The sequence below is a fragment of the Cardiocondyla obscurior genome, linkage group LG18 (genome assembly GCF_019399895.1).
Source record: "Cardiocondyla obscurior isolate alpha-2009 linkage group LG18, Cobs3.1, whole genome shotgun sequence".
NCBI lineage: Eukaryota > Metazoa > Arthropoda > Insecta > Hymenoptera > Formicidae > Cardiocondyla > Cardiocondyla obscurior.
In genome coordinates this window covers 1,295,290-1,322,309 of record NC_091881.1, presented here as the reverse complement: position 1 = coordinate 1,322,309, position 27,020 = coordinate 1,295,290, and the positions used below count along the sequence as shown (strand labels likewise).

The window sequence follows — 27,020 nt, the reverse complement described above, 5'->3', positions numbered from 1 at the left end:
GAATGTATCATTGCTTCCTCGGCATTTCCTCCCTCCTCCTCTCTTTTTTTTTTTTTTCCACGGTATAAGCATAGAATTATCCCGTGATCTCTTCAGGGAAGGTGCGCTCTACCTGATGATACAATCGACGAGCAAGCCGTAGGAATAGCGTTTCCGTGCCGCGCGTATGTTCCAAGAATACGTAAACTCGCGCGATGCCGCGAAGCATTTCAGAAATTCCAAGCAAAATCGCCCTCCGAGTATCGATTTTCGCAAACCTTACATTATGAGTCATTGGTCACACCGGTTACATCCGTAATTCTCTCCTTCTAATGTTTATTATAATACGTGATTTCAAAGTGTTCTTCATAACCAACGGCAGATTTACGAGCGGCAATTTAGCGTCATCGAACTCTTAGAAAATTTAAAAACAAATTTAAAAAATTATAATTATAACACACTATTGCAAGAGTAGTTCTACCTATTTTGTGAGTTTAAACTTTTTTTTTTTTTACATTAGAGCTTTCTCTCTGTATTTTTTTTCTCGAGTGCTCTAAATCGTTTGCTGAAACGAGAGTCTTATCGTATTTTTGACGCAGTCTTTATTGCCGTAATAATGTGCACAAGCATTCGCAAAGCCTGATATAAGAAAATAACAAGAACATGAAACACTTTTATGATCCCAGCTTACCGTTTCCGATACACGAGAGAATCTAATTACGAAAAGACGTCTTGCGCAAATAAAATGTTTTATTTAAGCTACTTGAATTATAAGAAAAATAATTTGATTAGTGCATTATATCAATAATATAATTAGTCATGCATCAAGCCCCCTTTGCGCAAATTAAAATCCTATAATTACAATTTAAACAATGGCTCGATAACTGAACCGTGTTCATTCTTTTAATTGCAGATTTCAACTTGGATTGTTTATTTTCTTCTTCCTCACCTCCTCTTATTTCATCCTTTCCTTTCGGATTACCTTACGTTGAAATTTATCCCGCGACGCAGCAAGGCAAAAAGAACCCGCCCATCGATCTGGGATTTAGCGACACGATCTATCGACCCACAACGAACGATCCACTTCGCGCGTCGCGACGTTACATCGCTAGCAGTACAGAGACCGTCACAACGACAGAAAACTGAAACGGTTTATCTTCCGGATCGCTAACAATCCGAGCAACGAAACCGGTAGTCGTTTCATCGCAGCAGCGAGCCCGGTGTAACCATCAAGATTACCGGCCGCGGCGGTTGCGCCAAGTACTGTGGTACAGCTCCATCACCCGGCAACATTTCATTCTCCAGCTTTCGTCAGTCCTTCACCTCTAATGTCAACTACCTGAAACGGAGGTAAGTCGCCGGTACCACGTCGAACTCTACAGGGTTGACATTTAATTTCGCCTAAACCTATTAATTTCACCAATTTAATCTAATTTAATCTAATTTAATATAACATAAGATGCTCGTTTGCCCGCCCAAAATACTTAAATTATTTTATTTGCATTTTTTTTTTTTGCAATGTTATTAACGCATATACACTGCAAAATGTTAACCTAAGTTTTAAATTTGCATGAAGTAAATCATATTCTTATTGTATAAAAATCAAAATAAGTAATTTATGTGATTGATTATTATTTCTTTTAACTCGTGATTGACCATTGTGTCTGAAATGTAAGCATAGAAAATTTATAATTGCGATCAGCGCTCTATTACTATCGTTAAATTGCGCGCTTAATGCGCTTTTAACGTAATTACCGATTGTATTCAATTACCGGACGAGGTCCAGAGATTCCTATAATTAAAATCCGGCACGGAAACATTTCGATCGAAACGTCGCTCTATCTACTGCTGAAGAGTGAATACGCTGTTGAAAGGTGTACCTGATAAAAGCTCGTGTATCACATACCCGAGCTGAATCCCACTTTTATGAGTGGCTCTTATATGAAGTCAATTTACGTGTACTAGCGTGCACATGATAGTGATCAACGTTAAAACAATGCGCTCAGTATCTCAATATTCTTCCCGACGGGTCCCATGGTGCATCGGCAAAGAGAAAATAGATTCGTCTGTCCAATTAGTCGGACACAGGTACTTATCTGAGACATTAAGCAAGCAAGAACACGTCAAAGTTACAGGCGCTGAGAATTAGCATCGCTGAAACTCGACACGAAACTTCCCACACTAGTGACGTGCGAAAATTTGAATTTCATGAATAATGAATAGAGATAATAAGTTAAAGAGAAAATTTTTCCCCCTCATATTTGCAGCATTAAAAACCTGAGCATTTAAAATTAATTCTAAGAAATATTATTAAAGAACATCGTTTAAAAGGCGAAATAAAATTATTCCAAATAATTATATCGAGGAAAAAATTACATTATCTCGGGGAACCTGTTATGCAAGAGCGTCGCGCTAAAATATCCACGGAGAGTCCGGGCATAAGTATTGTAACGTTCTTATTAATAATTTTACATCTTTCGTGTTCGGCAAATGTGTATGTGTGCACGTGGCTCATTAAAAATACCGCTTCCAGCATTGCCCCAAATACAGCAGCCTGGACGCACGCCACGATATCAAGCTATCGCGCTAACGTTGCTTTGCACGCTGGTGGCGTTAATATAACGCCGCCACCTCTTTCCTCCATCAGCGATATCGCGTCTTTCATCTCTCGCTTTTACTTATGACGTAAATCCCACCGATACTCATGAGTAACTATAAATTCTAGAGACAATGTAACTCGTTGATGACGTAAATGCATAAACATATAATATCGTGCAGACGTCATGGCACTCTGTGCGTCTAAATATTCATATTATTTAATGCGCAAGATTCATTAAAATAAAAAAAAGTGCATTCAACGAATAAAAAAAAAATTAAATAAATATGATACCTTAGATCGAAGCACCATAATCGTCTACTTTGCAATCGACATAGATATAGGTGCCGTTGTCACGCATGCAGCGCCGGCCGATTAGCGACCGTCTCATCGTCAACGTCATCTCCATGCTCTTCATTTCCATCAGCACCAAATGGCTGTGATCGATGTGCATTTAACGCAGTCGAACATGACAGCGTCAGTGCGCGACCTGCCGACCGATTGTCACTATCACGACGACCACCATAGCTTGTCTTCCAGGTTCTCGTCAGGGGACCTAAGCTCGGAGCTCGACGATGAACCCAACGATCCTGGGCTGGCCACCGTGGGACGGCAGGACTCGTCTCAGCCGTATCAAGCGGTGCCGGACCGACCATTGCAATCCCAACCGGGTCCGATACCACCACCGACCGCGCCGCCGATCCCGGGCGCGCCACCTCAAGGACCGCCGCAACCCATCGGCGGCGATCTCAGTCTTAACCTGAGACCCGGCTCGCGGACCACCAGCGCACCATCCTCGCCGGCTAAGACAAGAGAGAGCTTGCTCCAGCGAGTACAGAGCTTAACCGGAGCCGCTCGCGACCAGGCAAGTTAACTTCATCTGTAGCCACTGCTTATCTATGACCCGTCGACATTTTTTTTGTCTGACAGAAATTAGCTTTAATGAGAAGTAATAATTTTATCATTAAATAATTATTACAATTACAGACAAAAATATAATTATTAATATTTCTCGATACCTCGCGATTTAATATGTAAATTTTCTTGAGAGCGTATTTCGAAATTTTTTAATTTGCGTTTCCCAACAAGATTTTGCATATTATTTATAGATTTAGTTATAATCAGTCTTTCATTTAGTCAATTACCAAGTTGCAAGACACAGATGTCATAATGTGTGACAGTTAAAATGACGTGCAGGGTGCTTCTATTTTGGGAGCGGCGGTATCTGGCGCGACCAGAGGTTCGTCATACAGTAAAGACCGATGCTTCACTCTGCTGGTGATCGATGACCAAAATACTGACTGGAGCAAATATTTCCGGGGTCGTAGACTGCATGGCGATTATGAAATCCGCGTGGAGCAGGCGGAATTTCGAGAACTGTCCCTGACAGCGAGCGAGACGGGCACCGTTGTGTCTATGGCTGTCTATCGTAATGGGACCAAAGTTATTCGGTAAGATAAAATTTGAAAGTAATAAAATTTTCCTAAAATAAATTAAAATATTAATTAAAACAATTTTAACTAATTTTATTTTTAATCTTATATTTTAATATCAAAAAGTAATGCATTTAAAAAGCTTTTAAATATAATACGAAAATGTTATTAACTGTAAAAAAATTAATTTTGTTACAACTTTAAATTAATATTAATCAACAAATATGTTTCGTTACATGTAATTAGATCCTTCAAGCCTGATTTCGTATTAATACGTCAAAATCTGCGGGATGCTGGAGAAGATTACAAGAATCTTCTTCTCGGTCTGATGTACGGCGGTGTACCCAGCGTTAACAACCTCACAGCAATTTATAACTTTCAGGTAATATACTTCAGTAAAATTGTTTCTTTTATAAATCTATTAAAAATCCTTTGCAAAATGTAAAACTTAAAATAATACTCACGATACTTCATATGTAACGTCATCCATTAATTTTCTTACATACGTTTTTCTAATCGATGATGTAAGTAAACCTTCTTCGTAATTGCTTCCTTATTCTATGAAATAGGATAAACCATGGGTATTTGCTCACCTGCTGGGGCTACAACGTCGTTTAGGTAAAGACAACTTCCCTCTAATCGAGCAGACTTATTATCCCCATCATCGCGAAATGGTAAGTAAAATCGATCACCACGTATTTATTTAAAATTAAACTTTTTCTTTCTCTTTACTCTGAAAACAAGCAAATTACCATTAGAACATGCCATCGGAATAATACGCTACATTTTATAATCGGGGCATATTTTTAAAAACAACTGTTTTCACTTATTTTTATTCCACGTGTCACATAACATTTACAAAAGTACCACATAAAAGAGCTAAACTAATTTATAGGTAAAAGGGGTTATCTTAGTTCATTCGAAAGTGCACGTACATATAAATTTTTAGAATTTCTGTATTTTGTACTCAATTCCGATCTATATAGAACTCTCCTCATTTGCGCGGAGCTATATATCATCTCACGCAATGATAGAAGTGAAAATGAATGCACTTACAATGCAACCAAAATCTTCTATCTATATTCATTAGATTATAGATTCGCATATTCAGTGTTCTCGTTTGATTAAATATTCACGGATTATATTACGAATAATTATGTAAACAACAAGTATATACGTTAAAATCTAATTTATATCTAAAAAGTACACGTAAATTATTACGAAACATAGCAAAATACGGGTAAAGTTGTAACAATATCTAAGACTACATAAACGCGAAACGATAATTGGAATAATTTAATGATACACAATATACATTAACAATATATAATATATACAACTTGTTAAGTGAGAGAGAATAGTTGCGAAAGTAGGTCACTCATATATATTTTATCGATGAAATGCATATCCGCACGTTTCAAAATACCTAAGCGATGCGAACTTACCCTTGTTAATAATAATCGAATAATTAAGGGTTGGTTGCACCATCGGTCAAACCTACCAATAAATCAACTTTAAAATACTTTTCTCTGTTTGTGCTGTAGTGCCACGATATTAAATCAGTAAATAGCGATTATAAAGGGAATAAAATTAGCCAATGTTACTGTCGAACCAATATCGTAAAAAATTTATTAAACGACAGGCGATTTCACATTTCACCTGCATTATTAAATCATTATTAATCTGATTTTTGTATAAAATCGTTTCCGTTCGTTTGTTGAAATCCTAAAAAAAAAATTAACATGAAAATTATTATTTTTAATAATTAATGGAAATATCCCATAGAATTGTATCTCCCAAAAGTGCTGCAAATTTCGAAAAGTAACACTATCAGTTTACTTCTCAGTTTCGAAAATCTAATATCGTCATTTATAGAGCCGATTTCGAAGGTGCCGTTAAAAGTCGATTTATAAAACTGCAGAATGCTTTTTTTAAATTGTTTCTAATAAAATTAATTATTAAAATAAAAAAAAGAGTTATTTTCTCGACGCATCCATGTATATCCGAGTAACCTACTATTGAACTATCGTGTAACTCAATTATTCCATGCAATATATAGTAGTAGTTCGGAGTCTCGTGCATTTTCACGTGCTGCAAATGTACCGCAAGTTTTCCATTAAAATGCTATTATACCACTTCGTCTCGGCGACTCAAATCACGCGTCGCGTTCGGCATGAAATTGTCTGGCGAACATGCCGCGTACGTTTTATTACCGATAAATTTCGCTTTCCCGTCTCACGAGGACAAGAGCGGAGGCACGAGATACGAAAAAGTGCCAATTAAGGTTCCCGTGACCTTTGCTGCTCGCGCTTACGCTGGTACTCCTTAATACAATTCTTGTACGGAACTGAGGGAACCCAGGAGCAGCCGTTGGGCGACGCCATGCACACGCCGTATTTTTCTTGGCAATCCTGGGGGCCTGGTGTGCTTTCCCACAGGCAATTCTTCCCGCCGCTGGACTCCAATGCAGCGCCCTTGCGCCTCCAGTGTGTGTACAGAATCTGCGGTACAAAAACCAGGCCATTTTTCTCGCCCACCCTTTCCCGCGATCTCGTATTCTTAGCCGCTCGAACTCGCGTCACGCGAGTCGGCTGATATTTAACTGCAAATACGCAGATATCCGCGCGTGCAAAAGTTCTTTCGTTGCGAATCTGTATTTTTAGGATACTCGCGATTTTTTAGAAGCTTCTCTCAGCCGTATAAAATCGGCCGAGATTTATAGAGCGCGTGATTCATTGCCTTAAAACCCTTCAGCAGCGAGTCTGCGTTGGTTTCACGGAATCGGTTAAAAAAATATTTGATTTTACGCACGATAAGCTTCTCCTCATTTCACGGACAGATTGAATTCGCGTGTCGCTTGGCTATTTATTTATTGAAAAAAATTGCTCTCTCACTCCGATTTGCAAACAGATCGTAAATCTTTGTTATAGCCGCGGAAAAATATTTGCCGTTGCTCTGAAATATTTTGTGGTATCCTCCAGCTGTTTTTAGTAAATAACGCTAATGCATTCTTCGAATAGAAACGATTGAGAATGAGAATTAAGCAGAAGTGACAACGTAGATAAGATAACACTTACGTCACATTTGCAGCCTTGTTGATAGAGTTGTCTCAATCCCTTGCGTTGCCTGGTAGTCGTATCGGCCCATCTTATCGAGAGCCCGCAGTACGATATGAGAGCTCTCCCCGAGACGATTCTGCCGTTTAGAACGTACGTATCGCCGACGTTCAATGTCACGCCGCACATCGAGTCCGTGGACGGTGTCCGTAAAAGGTTCTGCATCAGAGCCACGTCGGCCTTTGGGTTCGACTGCGGGAGGAAGAAGGCAGAGGCGTACAACACGCGGTTAAACCTAGATTGCATTTCGCGATGGACGCGACAAACGCTTCTCTCCGCGCGTGACGTCTCGCCGGACACATAATACGTACCTTGAACACCCTGTTTATCTTGACCTTGTAAGCGATCTCGTAGTCGTTCACAGGGAGAACCCTTTTTATCCTCACCACGACAACTATGATGAAAGAGCGTTATTAACAGCGGCCTTTGGACCGAAAAGTGATTTTCGTTCTCATTCAGCGTGACAGCCATATAATTTTATAAAAAAAAAAAATTAAAAAAAAACTGCACTAGTTGGCTATCGCAATATAATTAAAAACAAATAAAATTTACAATTATTAAATACAGTTAGATATTAATATTAATATCTAAAATATTACGTCGGTGAAAATAAGATATTATTATAATTAATTCGTGAAGTAGATTATTTGTCCCGTTACAGTAGACAATAAATAGAATTACGTTTCACATTTTTCGCGATGTATAACATTCATTATATTGTAAAATGAGAGATATAATAAACCGTGATATTATTGCCATACCAAAATCTGATTCACAGAACTTGGTTTGAGGGTGAGCCTGCGCACAGCTGCATGCCGCAGCTTCTTGCACCGGTGCTAACAGCACGGTTAACAATAAGAAGTGTGTCCATATAAGTAATCGCCCCATCTAAAGAGAAATTAAAAAGATTTTATGCAACAATTAAAATAATTATTGTCGGTTGCACGTCAAAGTAATTGTCTTGCGCACTTGTTGGCCTCGATTCGTGCGATTTGGAGGAGCGCACGTCAACGCGGATATATGTATATCAGTTAATGCTAATGCTAAAGTAATGCAGATGTAATATAATCGCCGTGAGATGAAACGTGCGTAACGCGATGCAATAAACTGCTGTATATGCAGAAAATCCGTTTATCTGCGAAATCCAATTACGGGCATTCAAGTTACTTCGGGCAATCGCGGTTTGCGTATGTGGGATATATTCTTGGCAGTCAAACAGAAAACTCACTTAGAGACGAGTCGATAAAAGTGAGTAAACAACGTTTCAGTTGCTCTCATGGAGTGACATTAATTATCGAGATTTGATTAAACCACGTTAATTACAAGAAACTTAGTGATACATTAATTATCGCACTGCAGTGAATTATTATTTAAACTTTACATTCGGATTATTGTACACGTGTGTACAAACGTATAATGTTTAATACATGATATTTAAACAAGTATATTAACAAATAGCAGCTTTGATTTATTTAATACGGAAATTGTTTCTACTGTTACGGAATACTACTTTAAAATTGCAAAATTTTTTTTTAATAAATAAATAATAAATATGTAAAATAATTTCATGCTTAATGCCTGGTGAAATTTAATAATCTCCGAATAGTTATAAAATATATAAGTCTCTTTCTGATAAAAGATAGAGAACTTGCACGAGGAAGTGCGCTAATCCAGTCTAGTTTATCGTCGTCAGCTGAACGTGATCTAAACATAGCTGCAAAACGGTAACCAAAGTCGAACGCGATCCAGAAACACTTTGCGCGGTTAAAAATGTCTCATTGAGACGCGCTGTTCATCGTCTTAATGAAAGTAAGAATCAAAATTATGAACTGTATAAAATAAAATATAAAATAAAAATTAAAAACTTTTTTTTTTTTGTTATAAAACTCAACGAAACATTTTTCTCAAAAATAATAAAGGATTATATCGGTGAAAATGTTCATCGATCTGTTAGTTGCAAATCTATAAATACGTTAAAGGGCGCGAGATGTGGAACGGTGATTGTACGTTCAAATGTAACGATATTCTGACGCAGATCCGCTGTAAACGATAAAACGCAACCAGTCGGTTGGATATTGTATCACGGGCGATTCATATTCCGAGCTCCGGCCGTGCTCACGGTGTTTCGAGCTTTTCACGCCGACCTCCAATTTGCATGGGACCTTTATGCCTGCTCATCTTTCTTCGAGCAAATCTCCGCAAGATCCGCGATATATCGTAAAGAGACAAGGGTGCAGTTATTGCTTTGGTAGACAGATACCAGCGTACCCGCGAACCACGACATATCTTTAATCCCCTAGCGTTATCTTTGCGTTGTCGTTTATCACCGGTGCTAAGATTATTAGAAATAATTATGATAGAATTTCTCATGTGTTCATTAATATTATTATTATTTTTTTTTTTATTAAAAAAAATAAAAATGTTAATCTATAAAAAGGTTTCAGCTCGCGCTTGTATATCGAAAGAAAATGTGCAATTTTCTCAATTCTACGTGTAACGTATAGTACACACGCACACACACGGATTTAAGCGACGCTCAATGTCGCTTAGATCCGACCTAGTAATCATCATTTGCGTTTACGCGAATTTATTATCTCGACTCGTTCCCGATTACAGTGATGTATCAAAGTAGTTTGCCCGCAAGAAAATTTACTGATCGCGTTCAAATAACGGGATCCGTGTAGAGTAAAGTTGATCGCGGTTAAATCCGATTCGTAAAAAAAAAAAAATAAAATGAGACAAATATAAAAAGAAATAAATGAGAAAAATATGTAATATTTTAGAAGTTAAATAATTCATATTTAATGCGTTAATTACGCTTTCACTGATAAAATTTATGTGTGTCTGCGTTAATTATTGTGACGATATTTAATGAACATTGAGATTTGACTTTCAAACTTGCAAACGTGTGTGTCATCTAATCACGATTCACAGTCTAGTTGCAAAGAGAAATATAAAACGTGACCTTCGCATTGCAACATTTGCATAGGATCATCGACAGCCTTATGAATCCGTTGCAGTCTTGTTTGAAAGATGCGTATTCATTTTTATCAGCGAGATTTTTTATGAAAAAACGTATTAAAAAAACGACACAAAATATCACCAAATTTGCTGGATCTTCAATTTGATCAGTTAAATTAACAGCAAACAATATTTAGTAACCGGTCAATTCCAACACCAAAAATTAGTGTAATTATTAAAAAAAAAAAAATAAAATAAAATAAAAAGTACGTAATTTTCGTCATTCAACGTGAATACCTTTTCCCTATAATGTCGGAATTAAATACTTGATTGAGCGTATAACGAATGATCAAACATACCGTTAAACCGCTCGGATATCGAGATTCCACGGTGTTGGCGAACGGATTTATATGGGCAATGTTCGTTCGCGTCCACACCCAGAGTGTCCTCGCGCGACACTCGCCGAATGCGCTTCATGCATCATCATGCAAAACGGATTGATTGAGGGGCTGATGTCACAGGCGGCCGATGCTGTATCTACACTCGTATTATTTTTATTTCCGTTTGCGACAATAAATATCAGATGTATACGTGTGTGTTGCCTGTGACTTACGTATGTCAGGGCTCCACGCCTCGTGATGCATCGCGATGACACGGTGTCGCGCGATTCGTCACGCGCCTCAGGATTCACTTCGCAGCCCCATAAGCGAAGCCGCCGCCGACGATGGTGACGGTGAACATCGTAATCATACGCACGATTATACGCGTATGCGTAACGTGCGCTCGCGCTCGCTCACGAGTAAAGTCGCGCGAAATCGCATGATCTATAGATGCTAAATGCGAAGTGTTTTCTTACGCGACAAAGATCTAAATTAATTAATTTGACAAAAAAAAAACCACGAATGACTTATATCACAGTTACGATAAACGTACTAAATAAATTAATATTATTTATAAGAAGTAGATGCAATTATAAAATCGGTTATATAATTAATTTTTAGTTAGTATTTTAAGATAAATTTTACTACCTCGGAGCTGTTTTTCTATTTGCTAATTCAGCTTTACTCCGAACAAACATTTTACAGTTGCGAAATTAATGTATCAAATATACATAAGTATGTCCAAACTCAGCAACTCGTGGCACGAAAAGCATTTTGCACTTTGGATACTTTTTCAGCAAAAAATTGTAACCTGACACGCATATCCGTTACAAACCTGCGTAACACAGATACTAAGTAAATACCTCGCGACTACTATTTTTAATTACTTTTACATTTTTGTAAAATTAGTTCAATTAAATAAAATCTATAGACATAACAAAATTTATTAAAAAAATTAAACTTCCTTCTTGTGAAAATATAGCAAAATTGCTGACGCAAAATAAGCGTCGCACGTGCGTGCGTAATATAGTAGAATAATTTATTATCGCGCAGTATAAAGTTATATTCATTAAACTCGTGATCAGTAAAACATATTTATGATTTCCTCAATCGATAACAATATGGGTCTCAGAAAAATTTTTCGCGCGGCTCTTTCAATAAACATTATACATCACGAGTTATTAAAACAAAATTACAACCTTCGCCTGGCCCGTCCTCACCCGCTAATGATTTATGCATGTTTCGGCAGAAATCGTAAAAGCGCGAGTTACGACGTTGCATTAATAACGAAATATTTACGATCCCGATGATCTCTTCCAGCTGATTCTTCATTATTAAGAAATCACGGGCGGCCCTAATGTTTTTAAATCGCACACTAAAATCATCGAACTGCACGCCCGCTCGATTTTTTTTATTACTCGTTCGCATCGTGAGAACGTTCGTTCTCTCGGATGACCGGCAAAACGCCACGCGGACGCCTCTCGGCATTTATCCTCTCGTTTGCGCATATAAATTCTCGCGCGTTCCGCCGAGATTTATGGACAATTTTGAGCTGCGCTCGGTCGCGTAAAACGTCAAGAGTGGAATTTTGCTGTTGAATGGACCGTGGAGAGAATTCGGCGGACCGCGTTTGGAATTAAACATACGGATGAAAATATTCCACCCTGTTCCCCACGGTAGCCACGTGTGTCCACGATATCGTGCGCGAACAATGATAGTGCTCCTCTTAATCCCCGATCCCTCGCATTTCGAGACGCGGCCGTCCATGGCCACGGGCTTCGGGTCATTGTGACGCACTCCGTGAAGCGGACATGAATTCAGTCCCGTCGACCGGTAATCCCGTCAAATCGGAAAGAAGGGCGTCCTTCACCCGCCGAGAGTTACGAGCCTCATTGTCGACACACGAGCGGGCACATCGCGATTAAATTCACTCGGTCTGTAAACTCAAATTACTGTTCCGTCGAATATCGCGTCTGCTGGCGCGGTTTGCATTTACACGGTACACTTCGTATCAAAGGATTTCCGTACGGTCTTCAGATCAAATAAGTTCGACCCGCGAATACAGTTAAGTAATGAGAACTCAGTGAATTCGTTTACGTTGAAATAAACTTTACGAAAATGTATCCCAATTTATTTTTCCGTAAAACGAGTAACTAAAATATTTCAAAAGTGCAAAAAAAAAAAAAAGGAGGTAAAAATACCGTAATAATATGCGACTAATAAATAGTAACGTAGAAATCGTATATCGATTTTCTGCCACTACTATTTTAGCGTGTGATTAAATTAAGCTACATTCGGCAGGGCTCGCTGGGCTATTCTGATAAAACTGAAATCGGTGGGAAACGAGGACATTATTGGAAAAATATAAATATTTGACATATTTTTAATGCCAACGCACGCTCTTGAGAACCGCGTTTCGAACAGCTTCGTGTTCTGCTCAGCGCTATCCCGTGATGGCATCAGCGATCACGTACTGTATACTTTATTCGATGAACCTTTTTCGTCCCGGGCACATTTACATACTCATTAATCCCCGCGTTCTTGTATCGCATTAACATATCCCTTTATACGCGTACGCCGCGGTTAAATCTTTCTCAATGAATTAGCGACCGAAAATCACGTCAATCGATCCGACGTCGATTACTCCTTTCGGCGCATCGTCGCCGATGCCGGTTCGATTACTGGCGAGAGCACGCGCATTTATTTATACGCGTAGGGATCAGCTTGACCAACTTTCGAACTTTCAGAAGCATATCGCAGCCAGCTCGCTGGATCAGCCGAAATAAACCGGTTGTTCGAACGGCCGAGCGTATCTCGTATCAAAGTTGCGGAATAGAGTGTGGACAAGGTACGCAATAACGTTTTGACAGCCGTGTCTAATAATCAATTAAAGATAACGCAGTTTGATCGGAGGAACGTGCGCTATCGCGAGGTTCCGATCGAGAAGGCGAACAAAAAAATTTTCTTTTCGATTATAAGAAAACTAGTCATAACAAAACAACTCTTATGAAGTCCAGCTTTTCTGCTGTCATTAATAATTATAATAAACAGAACAGAATTTACGTATGAACGCCGATTGTTCTAATAACGTTATATTAATCTCTCGATCGCATTGAATTATTCATACGCAAAGTTAGCCCCGTAGTGCAAAACGTGTCGCACAACATTTATAACCGGCGGATTCATGAAGCACAGTAATTCCATCGTGCACCTAACGAGAGCACGCAAATCATGGCAATTACGCTGTCAGTAATTATCATCCCGCAGACTAAATACTGGACAGAGGCTCTCAAGTACAATCTTTGTCTACGCGATATCACGATTGGCGTAAGCCATCGGCGTGCGGCAAACCCAAGCTGCACATGGCCCGAGAAGTTCTTGAACGAATTCTACGAATGTAGTGTGATAACGTATATTTAGCATTTACTTAAAAATGTACGTAGAAAGCTCTTTCTCGCGACGATAATTTTCAAACTCGAGAAAGCACCTATCTCCCAAAAATTACGAATGATTAATAATTTTTCAACGTATCGTATACAGTGCTAACGTTAAAGCAAGAAGAAGATAATTTACTGACGAGGTAAACCGATCGATGTAAAATGTTCCGAATCAGTATCGTGTTTCTTGAATGAAACCGCAAAAGGCACGAAACCGCACTAAGACAACGCGCCGTACCAGACTTGAGGTCATTGTGAAATTGTAACTATGACATCAGACGATGACATGTATATACAGGTCCCGCGAATTGCGAGAGCATGCGAGAGTACCGTGTTGTTATATAATGGAATTACACGAAGGTGTCAACGCTTAGACTATCATATCGATTCCAAAGTTTGCTATCCCGTAATTATCGATAGTTGTTTGCTTTTCATTTATAGTTAACGGCATAGATGTAATAAAAAAATTAATTAATTATGGAAAAAAAAAAACATGCAACGTATCATTAAATAGAATTAAAAATTGTGAATATTGATTACTTGCAATAAAATGTAGCAATTTAAATTAATTGATGTTCTCATTAACAATATCAATATTAAAGCTTTCGTACTAATTTACAATAAAATAAATGTAGGATACATAAAATATATTAGTACAATATAAATGTAATTATATAATTTATATACGATATATTTTTGGTGAAAAACAACAATCAGCGCGTTATTAATTTGAGCAAAAATTTAATTTACGTACTTGACATTTTAGAAATGTGCTCGTAGTCGAGTGCTTATACAAATTGAAATACGAGATATCGATGCCAATGTAATACGAGCAGACACATGTTAATTATACGTACTATATTCGATCGATCAAATGCATCGAATATTTTGTGCGTTCGATCCGAACACAATCTAATATTATAAATAATAGAGTACTAAAATATATTGAGTAAAATAAAGATCTACGTATACGCTTTTCTTTAAATAAAAAACGTCATAAAAAATACGTATATATTTACGAATTGAATTTAACCCATGTATATAAGTGTCGGATAAATTTTTTTCGGGAGGCTTTTTAACCGGTCGTTCACCCTTGTATTAAACGAAGTTAAATGTCGATTAACCCAGTGATCAGAAAAGCATTGACAGTCCACCCGCATGTCAAACATTGTACGAAATAATTAATTAATTAAATTACGGAGATATAAAATAATATAAAATAATTGTTTTTTTACTTTTTTTCTTTTAGTTCTCACGTGTTCTCCAATTCTTGTGTTAAGGAAAATAACATTTTTCTCGTTTATGATTGATTATCCAAAATTGAAACGAATATGAGGAATATTGATGGTTCTCCAATACGTTCTAAATATTACTGCGGATGAAAAGAAAATACGTGCTCCAAATAATTCGATAAAATTAATAAACAAGTTAAAACACAATGTAATAATTATTTTTACCGATAAAAAAAAAAATATTTGTTAAAAAAAAAACATATAAAAGCATCCACAAATAGAATAAAAATTACGTGAGCATTTAATAAACAGATGCGCTACACCGTTCCGTTTTGCGAAACACCATTCGAAGAGCACTAATCGGACGCTCCGGTAATGCTTCGGGCACATGAAAGAATTCGGAGAACTCTTCTCCGAGACCTACTTACGGCGACGGAGGCGTATATTTTCATTTTGTCACTTAACGAGACACTAACCTCGAGAACGGTCAGAGCGAAAACGTGACCGAAACTCGCGCGGCCGCAGCAGGTAGAAGCTCCTAAGACGCGCGTCAAAGCAAGACTGCCCCAGTTCCATCGTATTACCGCTATTATATTCCGCGGCCAGTATCCGTACATGCGTGCACACGCGAACGGTTCTGAGCTCATATGCCGTTTGCGTGCGGCGGGATGCGTCGAGGCACACTCGCGATTCCCGGAGCGATGCGTGTGCTCCGAAAAAGGGAACAGGAAGATCGGAGCGGAGCGGAGCGCGAGCGCAAGATGCGTCGAACCTCGATTAATCATGACTTTCGGACGTTGCGTCATGTACCCCGTCATTGCGCGTCCGGGAACGAATCGAAGGAACGGCCGGTGTACGATTATTCCTTCCTTTCCTCGGCGGATGATCGGATCACGCCGGTCCACGACTCGATCTCGGACGTGACGGAATACGCGATTATAATGGAAATTAAAATAATTGATTTCACGCGTATTTTTGACGAGGGGGTGATCGATAATATTTGTAATCGTTTTAAAATGTCACGCAACTCGATTACGCTTAAAACGATGGATGTGATAAAACACTTGGCGGCCTTGGGGTGTATTAATAAGTTGGTGTGTGTACTCGTTCGACGTGTCACAAAACACGTCGATAAAGAAATGGACGTATACAACGGAGATGGGATATCGCTTGTAGCAAAGGATGCGATTGCCGCGCGGCGCGATCCGGATGAAAGCCATCAGATAAGCGAGTGATTACCTTGCATTTCACGGGTCGAAACGGGTCAGTTAACGCCTGAACGATCAGTCAACAATCACATTATAGAGAAGATAGACGAGTACGTGTGCGAGCCTATGTATGCCAGCGCGTTACGAAGGTGAGAATGAAAAGTAGGTTTATTACGAAGATAAGGAAGTGCCTTATCTAGCTAAAGAAAGTTTGCGCAGAAGATAAGTAAAAGTAAACATAAATTTACAGAAATAAATACATTTGCATGTATTAGCTAACATCTCTTCGCGTGTATTAAATTTACACTTAATATCAGACGCCAAGTTAAAAATGCAAAATTAAGTCGCGAGAACGTGCTCAATCTGTCTAACGTATTGAATAATTTATTAATAAAATGCTAATAACCGCCGCTCCTGTTCGTTCGAAATAATATTTGTCTTTTTTCGAGATAAAGATGTAGAAAACAAGTCGGGAATGCAAAAGCACGTACGCGAGCTGCGCGGATAGCTCGATTAATCATAAATTTGGACATTGCGTCATGCAGCTCGTCGTCATGCTCGGAAGCGCATCAGATAAACCCGCGGCTGCGTTACGCCGCGTGCGTCTGTGTATGTCTAAGAAATCACGTCAAGTACACAAATTGAGCTAATGAAAAATGACAATTGCATATATTACAGATTAATTAATATTATACATATTAAATCTTGAAAAAAATAAGTAAATTAAAAAGAAAAAAAAAAAACAAACGTACAGACAGACTTGGTAATCTTTAAATTAAAAATCGAATAAGCACATTTTGACCCGTCAAAAATAAATTGTTGCAAATCCTTTCTCATTAACGGGCAAAATATGATAGCTATCAGTGTCGCGTGTTAAATTAATATTCAAGATTTCAAGATGATCCGTGAAATCGATTATATTACCCTGTGTGTTCGTTACGTTAGGCAAGTATCGAAACACGTAATAAAATCTATACTCAAACAAGAAAGCCGATGAAACGAGATTAAAGAACAGATGGTTCGTTTATCTGCGGAAAGTACTTCAATATTAACTTTATGGATATGAGTCATCACACTATGCAAATAACGATAAATGTAATGCAAAATCGTGCGTGATGATTTCATACTTGAATATTCTTAAGACATACCGGTCGTATATTAATGTATTGTATGTGTGTATAAAGTGAAAGTGCAACGATTACGAGTTGATCTGAACTTAACATACATAATGCAGAGAAACTCGGAATTGTTTAACCTTAAACTTGCCGTCCCGCCGGTAGATTTTTACTTACATTAGTGTTAATAAAATTTATTTTTATCGTCGTTTTCGTATCGTTTTCGTTTTCAAAGTGTATTCAAGCGTATCCGTTACCTTTGCGGAAATTATCTCCAGATATCGTACGATTATGTGGAAAATCGCAACCGAGCAATATCGTTCGCGCCGCTTTGATTTTTATGATATTATCTGCGCGCCGTTGCATTGAACGAGGAGAAAGGATTCGCAGCGGGTACACACCTCTGATACAGACGTTAAAACCGAAACAGTACAAGTGCACGAACAGATCCGTATCTCACCTCGAACTATTTCACTCGATGTGAATTACCCTGTGCGCGCTACGCGTAGAATCCGACAGAGAAACGGGAGACTAATCGGATTACGATTGCGGTCAACCATGCTCTCTGCTTCTGCATATATCTTAATTATGAATATCGTGTGCGAGTGGTTTTACAGTCGTCCGTGTGGCGCATGAAAAACATATGAAACACCGGCTCCACGTTAATCAGCCCTGTGCATTTGTACGCGCGCACGCCGACGAGGGTTAGAAAATTCAGCGCGTGTCATAGTGTTATCCGGAGGTATGAAATTGTGATTTCCACTACGCGAGGTCAGACGACCGCAAGTATGCCAGTGTATTCTTTCTTGCATTTAAATTGCGGTCGGCCACCAAGAAGTCAGCCGTCGCGTCTGCGCCGGGAGTTCGAAGGAATCCAAGTCTTTATTTTTTCCGAGAACGGCGGCATTCTTATGAAGTGAATATGGACCGCGTTGTGATTTGATAAGACAATACAGAGGCGACGTAATGTGCTCCTAGAATGACACCGTCACCGATATTATTACGCGATAGTATAATATCAATATTTTCACATTTTTAAAGTATACTTTAAGATAAACTTTTTAATCAGTCTGGAATTAAAGATATTCTTTAATAGCAATTATACGTGAAAATTATTAATTATTTAATTATGCGCTACTATTAAATCCTGCCGTCTGGCAAACTGATGATATTTTCCCGAAACGCGACGTACGAAAAACTCTCATCGATGTTTGGATATCATATGTTGTGTGTAAGAAAATATAGAACTGCTAGAGCACCGAAATAGACGGTCAGATATTTTTTCACCGGCATCGGGAAAAATAAAAATAAAGCTATTCGTAACAACAGCCAAGTCTCGAGTCACGAAGTATCGGAGAATCTATTTATATCAAAGAAGGGAAAATAGAGCGACAATCTGTACCATTGCTTTCTTTCGTGGAATGCAACAGTGGATATCCGACAAGCGTATCATTATGCACATTCGATATTAAAAAAAATACGAGTAACACCACTAACTCAAAGATAATATCCGCATTATTGGATCTAACTTTCTTCCTCTTTCAAAACGTGCGTAGAGAACGCAAAAAAAATTCCAAGTATCGATTACTGTTACGAAATAAATATAAAATATTAATCAACATTCGCAAGGAAGAAACTCTCTTTTTGGCACGATTAGGGTCAACAATCGATTTGCGGTGCAAAGTATTTAAGTGTGCGAAGGTCTCTCATGATGATTTCTACTCCCTCGAATAATGCTGATGCTGTGATGGAACATAAATCACAACGTCACCGCGGCTTGATCAATGGCCACTTCTAAAACGGGCGTGATCCCACCCACCGGCGATCCATAAATCCCGCGAATCAGCATCGTGCATTTAATACAGTTTTACAGCCTCGCTTCCCGGATATCGCATTTAACCGACGATGTAGCGGGCGATAAGATTCAACGGGCGACGATACATTTCCGTGGATAATTGATATTACTACGCCTTGTATCCATGCCGGGACAAATTTCCATCGAGCTTTTTGGAGAGAAAACAATCAGCTACCCACCCACCAACCAAGAATCCACGAATCCACGTGGAAATAGCAGATGAAATCATTCTTATACGACGTGCCGTGCATTCTACGCTACGATCGCTTCTAAGTACGAACAGGAGTGGGCGACGGAAAGCAATCCGAAACACCATTGACGCACGTGTACTATTTGCGTGACTGATTTCACTAAAGAAATCTAACCACAATCAATTTGAAAGTAAGCTACTATCGATATCGAATCTCGGGGCCTTAATCGTGGAACAATAAATTTGCTTTACTTTAGTTCTGTAAATTTAATTGAAATTAAATAAAAATTTACAAGCATTGTGAATTAAATATTCAATGTTGAGATTTGTTAAAATACCTAATGTCAATCGTTCAATTTTCAACTTTTCCAATTTACAGCTTTTTAATTCTTATATTTTCAATTATTTACCGCCAAAGAGTATTGACTTTTGATCGTCGACTTTTTAATTCTCTATTCTCAACTAAATGCCGGCGGTATCATGTGCTTCCCATTACGCACAGTAAAAGTCTTAATAGCGAACACGCACCGCAAAGAAGAAGGAAGAAAAAAAAAGCAAGATATCACACGATTAGCGAATGGCTCCAATTAGCAAAACGCTTTCCCATCCTAGAAGTTTTCTTCTTCTGCGAAGCAACGTTACGAAAGCGTTTATACGAGCTTTATCGCGACTCTCGTTTCTTGGTGAATGAGATTGTTGCTTGCTGAGTCATACGTAGTAGAGCCACGTATTAGTTAGGTCACGAAAGAACGCGGCAGACGTTGTCGCCGGCTCTAAAGAACCGCCGGCGCGATATCATTCGACACGCGCCGCAAAAAGACGTCCTAAAATCACAAGAAACGCACGAAGGTCTTCCGCGTACTCGAAATTATTATACGGAATGATAACGATACGACTTGTTTTGTACATTCGCGAAGCCGAGTTTACTCAATACTTGAGTACAGACGGTCTAAATGGAAAAATTAATCTTGTTTTTTTTTTTTAATTCATGAAATAATCCGATTTCATAATAGCTTTTTATCTCATTATTAAAAAAAAAAAGAAAACAACTGAATTTCAAAGAAAGACATTTCTGCGAAAGAGTATAATGATTACAATACCAATCTTTGTAATAATATAACGTCGTGTAATGATATAATTATGTGTTTAAATTTGCCGATGTTCTTATAATCTGCTGTTTTAATTTAAATCAAATACTCGCGTTTACGTAATGCATTTGTACGTAAAAGATATTTTTAATGTCATATTATCGTGCAATTTATCCTGCTGATGAGTCTTAATGCGATAAGAGTTATTCGCTTTCCAGAATACATTGTTGAATAGATTACCGCGTTATAATGGTTCCGTAGCTCACGCATACTATATCGTACTCTTCATTCGCGCTATCAGGCCTTGAATACATATCCAGCTGACTATAAAAACGAGACGCGCAAATTTTTGACGATGTATTATATTCGACACACGAGCAAATGCAAATCTTTGCCATTAAGACAGCGCCGTTAAGTCGCCATTTTATTTATTCAGGACAAGGCAGACAGATGCTATTGCAAATATAAATTACACGGCGTATGTACATTTATTTAATGCCGTTTATCTCAACGTAAGATGCTAAATATCTTTTATTATTTTCAATTACTGCTGCTCAAATCGTTGCCCGCAGAGATATCTGTATTAATTTTACGGCAATCTGACAAATGTCGAGCTTTCATCCAACTATGCGTGGCACGATATGCCACGGTAATGCTAATAAATAAGGAATGCAGAATACATCCGAGAGAGAACGACGTCACGTAATGCAATCGCTTTGCCTTCTGAGCGAATATGCCGGAGTAATATGTGAGAATGCCAATTAAATGTTGCGATAGCACGCTCCACGTAATTCACGGAAGAATGATTTCCTCGTGCGTAAGGGCGAAATTGCGCGGATGCAGAAGCGCATCAGGGAAAAGCAGAACAGGAACGACTCAACCACCGCGGAAAGTGCGCGACTAGACCCGGGTATTCGCCGTGTATTCGCGATGACGTAACGAGAGAAACTGCGGAGACCACACCCCGGCGATGCCACACGTGGTATTTCGTAAGCAACAAACTTTTGGACAAGGCCGCGACGAAGCAGGTTGCGATGCGTCTTTTACGGCGTTCCAGTTTTCATAATGTATATCACATAATATAGTACGGCGCAGAATATCTATTTTGTGCGTGAATATACATATTTTTTTTTTTTTTAATACGCTGTTTAGACGAAAAATTTTAATAAAACGGGATGTAACTCTTGGAAGATTTAATATTCATGAAAAACAATATAAAAGGGGCCTACATATTAATTTTTTATTACATCATTAATTTCTTGAGATTCTCGCACTGCGCAAGGACGCGTAAGCTGAAGATTGAGTTCAAAAATATTGTACGGAACTTTCGGAAATCCCTGAGCTTTAGTTTTTCGATGATGTTTGTAGTAACCCAGATAACTGTATCCAAAAATATGCGGACGGCTTTATAATTCCTAACGGGCCGTTACGGATACAGTATCTAGAACACATTGTCACTGTTAAAGTCTACGAGGATCGAGTTAATTCCGGACCGATGCCGGCACGAGTTCGCCTATATGGACAGAAATTTAATTTCCAGTTTGCGCAAAGTTGTAATGAGATTGCGCTGTACTTACACGAGGATAGAATTAGATTGAGCCCCGTGTAGGATTTGGTTGCGGCGCCGTTAACTATTTAACGAGGAACTCGGTTACGAGAGAAGATATCTCGTTACTTTCCTAGTATTCGATAGCGCTTGACACCTGCTAGATATTTATTAACGTTTTGCCGGACCGCGAGCATCGGCGCGAAGATTCATCTTACGTGCGCACATGGAAACTGTCCGCACCTCCAGGAATATTATAACGGTACCACAGATAACAGATGTGGCGTCATAATTCGCAGCTCGAAGAAAAGAATTACACGCGCCGTCGAGGCCGCAGATAATAATGCGAGCGTAATTTATTACCGAATTGTTCGCGCAAATGCGAATAGATAGATACGCGTGGATGATGATATATTTGCCATTTTAATACAATGACACAACCCACTGCATCCTTTTGTATCCTTTCAACGAGAGTTTAATAGTGGCGCGATTTAATTCGATATTTTATGATGTTCGTGGCAAAAGCCACTTAACACATAGTAAACATTTTCAAGATTTCCTCGAGTTACGACACCGGCCACTTAACGTTTACGAGAACTATCCACGCGATTCCGGCATATTTTATCGTTTTGTAATATATGTCAATGATATTCGCCTTTTTATTACTCTTTCATATTGACTCATATGGCTAGGACTTGAATAGAAAGACACGATAAGTTGATACTTAGCGAACAGAGACATGTTTAGTTGATTCAATAACTCGAATAATTGTCACCTATTATATTCCCAATTTGTAAACTCATTCGTGACGCAAACGTTCGTGATAATTATTAAACCAGAATGTCCGCCGAATGTGTCTCGATACCGATCACATTTTTATCGCGTCTCGTCAACGTTGTCATTAATAAAGCAGAGGGATCGGCTTTAAACACTTTCCGAACTCGCATAAAATTCAAATAAGTTATCCTTAAGTGATCAGCTTTCCGGCAAACCTCCGACTGCTTTTAACCTTCGATGTCGAGGACTCGTCTACGTTACCGGCCGCTCTTTTTGCTCATTAGCGAGTGTAGCGTCGCGATGAAGGTTCTTGAACCGCGGTTAATTGTTGTGGGAACTACGGTAACCCCGCGATGGTTCCGGGTCGAAAGACGACGCGGTTTCACGCGACACCATTTGTCCGTACTTTCTTTGCCGAGGTGGATATCAATCCGACTTGACCGTCACCGGGTGTGGATCATTACGGTCGTTTTATTGCGCGGCGTGGGATCGGTTCCTCCTCCGTGCGATCGGTATCTCCGACAAATGATCGCGCGTTTATCACGCCGGGATATCGCCCGCGCAGCGAATCGCAAGTCTGCTCGGAATGCAACCGCCGCCGAGTGGAACGAATCGAAATTATCTCGCGCGATAAGGAACTCTAGATCTAAACAATGGCCTAGCACCGTTCGTACTTAATGTCACCGAGATAACCGTACGACTTGGCGATTAGTATGACTGACGGCGTCGTTAGTTAGACGATTAAATTAAAGCTCGCTATTGCATTTCAACAAGATTTCAATTTTAGAAGGAACGTATCACCGGGTACTGGACCGAAGCCAACTTCCGTAATTTACCAGACAACTCGCGCATACGTTTGCGCCGCAAGGCGGAAAATTTTCATACCGTTAGCGTGACAAATTTAAAAATAACAGAGAAGCAGACCGCGAAGTATCGTGTCTTATAACTCGGCAGTGGTGTTTAACAGAAACAGAACAAAAGTAACAAAGAATAATAATTACATGGACGTAAAGGATTCGGAACGGAATAGTAAAACTTAATGGAATATCGAGAAAAGCGAATATAAATATCGAGACCTATTGAAAATCGATAGTGGAGTTGTTGAGGAAAAAAGTAGGATAGAGAAGACTGCGCTGTGTTAGCGAGGGCGAACCTGAAGTCTCGCCGTACGATATTTCGCCAGCGTTCGTCGCGCGATTGCACTTCTGAGATGATTTCCCGAAGTGCATTCCTCGCGTGTTTCGTATACCTTAGCAATCGTGGAGTACCGCGGCTATAAATACACGACGCGCGGTTTTAATCTGGCTGAATCGCAAAGAGTATCTCGGCCGCGTTTACGTATACCTTGAAAGGAAATAAAACGCGCAAGGCGATAACACCTATCCGCGAATGTGCGCCGAATGCGCGCGGTGGCCGGCCGGTTGGCGCCGCGCCGGTCGTCCTGCATCGCGCAGTAACGCATAATAAACGTAATATTACACACGGCGATACGGCGTGCGCATTTACGGCGCGGCTACGACGATGAATTATATCCTGCTCGCGCGCGTAATCGCACAATGAGAGTCAATCACGACGCGAAGGATCAACGAGATTCGACGGCGCGGCGCGATACCACCGCGGTAATGGAAATGGCAATTATTTAGCCAACATCGGTGCGTGGTTTCTCGATCGATCCGACAACCTTCTCCGTATTAACGTGCAGTGCGCCCATTGCCTTGTTGCACGGAATACGCGATAGTCGATATGTCACTGTGTCACACCGGGGATCTGATTATTTGTCTCAACGCATCGCCACGCGGAAAACTTGGGTGAAAAATAAGGGTACCGTTTTAGTAAACTTTAATAATAATATGTCGCCACGGCACGACGTTGATTTGCAGTAACGTCTATTTTTTAGAAAAATTTATGTAAAAATTAGAATTAAAAAAAAAAAAAAAAAAAAAAATGTGTGGCTCTAAACAAATGCATTTATTTTTTAGATTAAACTTGTCAAATAAATGGAGACGTGTGTCATAAAACGTGTTCGCGCGTATATACGTCTTGTTCCTTGGCAGCTAAACCATTTTCTCGGTGTTTCGTGAGACACGAAATGCTCGACGGCAATACGTTATTTCGGATGCTGGGCAAGCTAGAACCGTTGCCAGGAAAATAGTCACCTACGACTTACGTGGGAGAATCGATCGTTAACTCGTTGTGAGCGGAGAGGTACATGTGTACTTAGGAGTAGGACTAGCTTGTGGAGGCAGTCTCGAACGTGCGCTCTCATATTTTCCTACGGCCCGTTTATTGAAATTGCTTTCCCAGAAGCGGGCTAAACTTAGGCGCCAATCGACAGCGTCATCAACGGCACAATTCAATTTCAGCTTATCACAGACCAGCGGCGTAATTGCGCAGAGTGTGGAGATCGTAATTTTCGCAAAGCACTTCGAAACGCAAGGCTGGTTATTACGCACGATTTTAATCCGTTCGGGAAAAAAATTTAATAATGTCTGTAATGCGATACAGTCGCCCATGATCGTTCATCAATGTCAGAAGTTTGTCGAGAACGGAAAATTTAGTAATGCTTCGCATTTATCCCTTCATGTTTTTTATTTTTATTTTTATTTTTTAATTATTTTATTAATTAATGAAGTTTTAATCGTATATCAGTAGTATCGATTGCTCACTTTTTTTTTTCAATAAAGATTTTTTAAGTATTAAGTATTTTATATCAATAAAAAATTTCTTTGAATATTCGCTTGTACCATACATTGAAAAATCATTGTCTGTTATCTTATTCATTTTTTCAACATCTAGTATGTAGATTCTCTACGGGGAACTATTTATCGTACGTGAGTCCCGGTTCAACCCTTTACGAATCGACATTCATAAGATCGACTCGTTTGACCGCACACGTCCGTCCGTTCTATTTATTCAACCTGGTTATGTGCTGTATTTTACTTCCCTCAATCACTTGATCGTATATTTATCTTTTTTTTTTTACATATATATTTTTCAAAGTACGCTAAACTATCGTAAGAACAGCATATTCTTTTTTAATACTGCGCAAATAAATAAATTAAATATCGAAACATAAAAAACCAGATAAAATGTTCATTCATAAAATAAAAATTAATAAAATATTAAAACATAAAGTATTCTAATACGGTTCTATATGTATTTTTAAAATAATGTTAAACTTTCTAATAATCTCGTTTTATATTCCGTCAGATATCTAAACTTTTGAAAACGCTCGTTAGAGGATGTCAGTGAACTTCCAAATCGTATTTCTCAATTCCAACGAATAATATGATTATGAGTTTCATTTCGTTTAATTCTGAAAATTGAATCACAAACCGGACGGTACTCCCGTTCCTTTGCAGCTCGCAAAGCATTCGTTCGATAACTCTACGAAAGTAATCGCACGTTGTAAAGTGTTCGCGGTGGAAATTGAAACAATGCGGTGTACAGATTACCTTTCTCCAATGATCCCCGCTTCTCAATTACTTTCGTCCGTGAACTCTTCCGCCTTTTCACGTCTCTTCTACGCGTTCGCCTCACAAATCAACGGGCATAGTAACCGCCGGGTCGAATTTTGCGGCGTTGATCGGTATCGCCGTGAAAACTGCACTCGCGCGTTTTTCTGTGGATTCGATCTTGATCCCGAGTTAGCCGGCCACTTTCTCGCGCGCACGAAGAAGGATCCCCGTTGCGAGATAACCATCGATCGCGGGAGGAGAAGTGAGAGAGAGAAAGCGCGCGGAACAGGACCGGAGGGATTTTCTTCTCCCCTTTCTCTCTCACCACGTGTGTGCACCTATGTCCGACAAAACCTCCGCGCCACGTACGTACGCGAGAACGTGCGACCGATCGCGCGCGAGCTTCGAAAAGCAATGCAAGCGCGAGCCACACGCCGGGCTCTCGTTCCTTCCTACGTTCTTACGTCGGACTCCTGGCTCGTGCTCCCTGCCCGTCCCTCTCACCCTGGGCTTTCCCTGTCCGTCTACCTCGTGGTCTCTCTTTCGCTCTTTCCCTCTCCACCGGACGACGTGCTCGTTCACCACGTCGTTCTCTTTCCCGTCGCTTCCTTCTCTCTTTTGATCTCTCACGCCGACGTTCTCTATCCTC

The 27,020-nt window shown here is 39.4% G+C and overlaps 3 protein-coding genes across 6 annotated transcripts in view; 1 reads left to right on the top strand and 2 right to left on the bottom strand.

Moving 5' to 3' along the window:
- The window catches only part of LOC139109713 (uncharacterized), a 106,959-nt gene that overhangs the window by 32,129 nt on the left and 47,810 nt on the right, over positions 1-27,020 (bottom strand). The window lies entirely within an intron of this gene.
- Positions 1-27,020, top strand: part of Syn (synapsin) — a 43,685-nt gene that overhangs the window by 5,856 nt on the left and 10,809 nt on the right. The window contains exons 2-6 of the mRNA XM_070669228.1: positions 1,175-1,329; positions 3,116-3,440; positions 3,773-4,026; positions 4,255-4,390; positions 4,578-4,682. Of these exons, the coding sequence (XP_070525329.1) occupies positions 1,175-1,329; positions 3,116-3,440; positions 3,773-4,026; positions 4,255-4,390; positions 4,578-4,682 (975 nt within the window). The remainder of the gene's footprint in view (positions 1-1,174; positions 1,330-3,115; positions 3,441-3,772; positions 4,027-4,254; positions 4,391-4,577; positions 4,683-27,020) is intronic.
- Timp (Tissue inhibitor of metalloproteases) lies at positions 4,826-26,803 on the bottom strand. Of its 3 annotated transcripts, none has more exons than XM_070669001.1 (5): positions 26,369-26,803; positions 7,886-8,012; positions 7,436-7,518; positions 7,086-7,316; positions 4,826-6,509 (listed from the first exon to the last, which is right to left on the bottom strand). In XM_070669001.1, exons 2-5 carry the CDS (start codon positions 8,010-8,012, stop codon positions 6,288-6,290), a joined length of 663 nt encoding a protein of 220 aa, XP_070525102.1. In that variant the 5' UTR covers positions 26,369-26,803; the 3' UTR covers positions 4,826-6,287. The 3 variants fall into 3 exon arrangements, with proteins under 3 accessions (XP_070525102.1, XP_070525101.1, XP_070525103.1); XM_070669000.1 differs by lacking the exon at positions 26,369-26,803 and adding an exon at positions 15,611-15,848; XM_070669002.1 differs by lacking the exon at positions 26,369-26,803 and adding an exon at positions 10,445-10,983.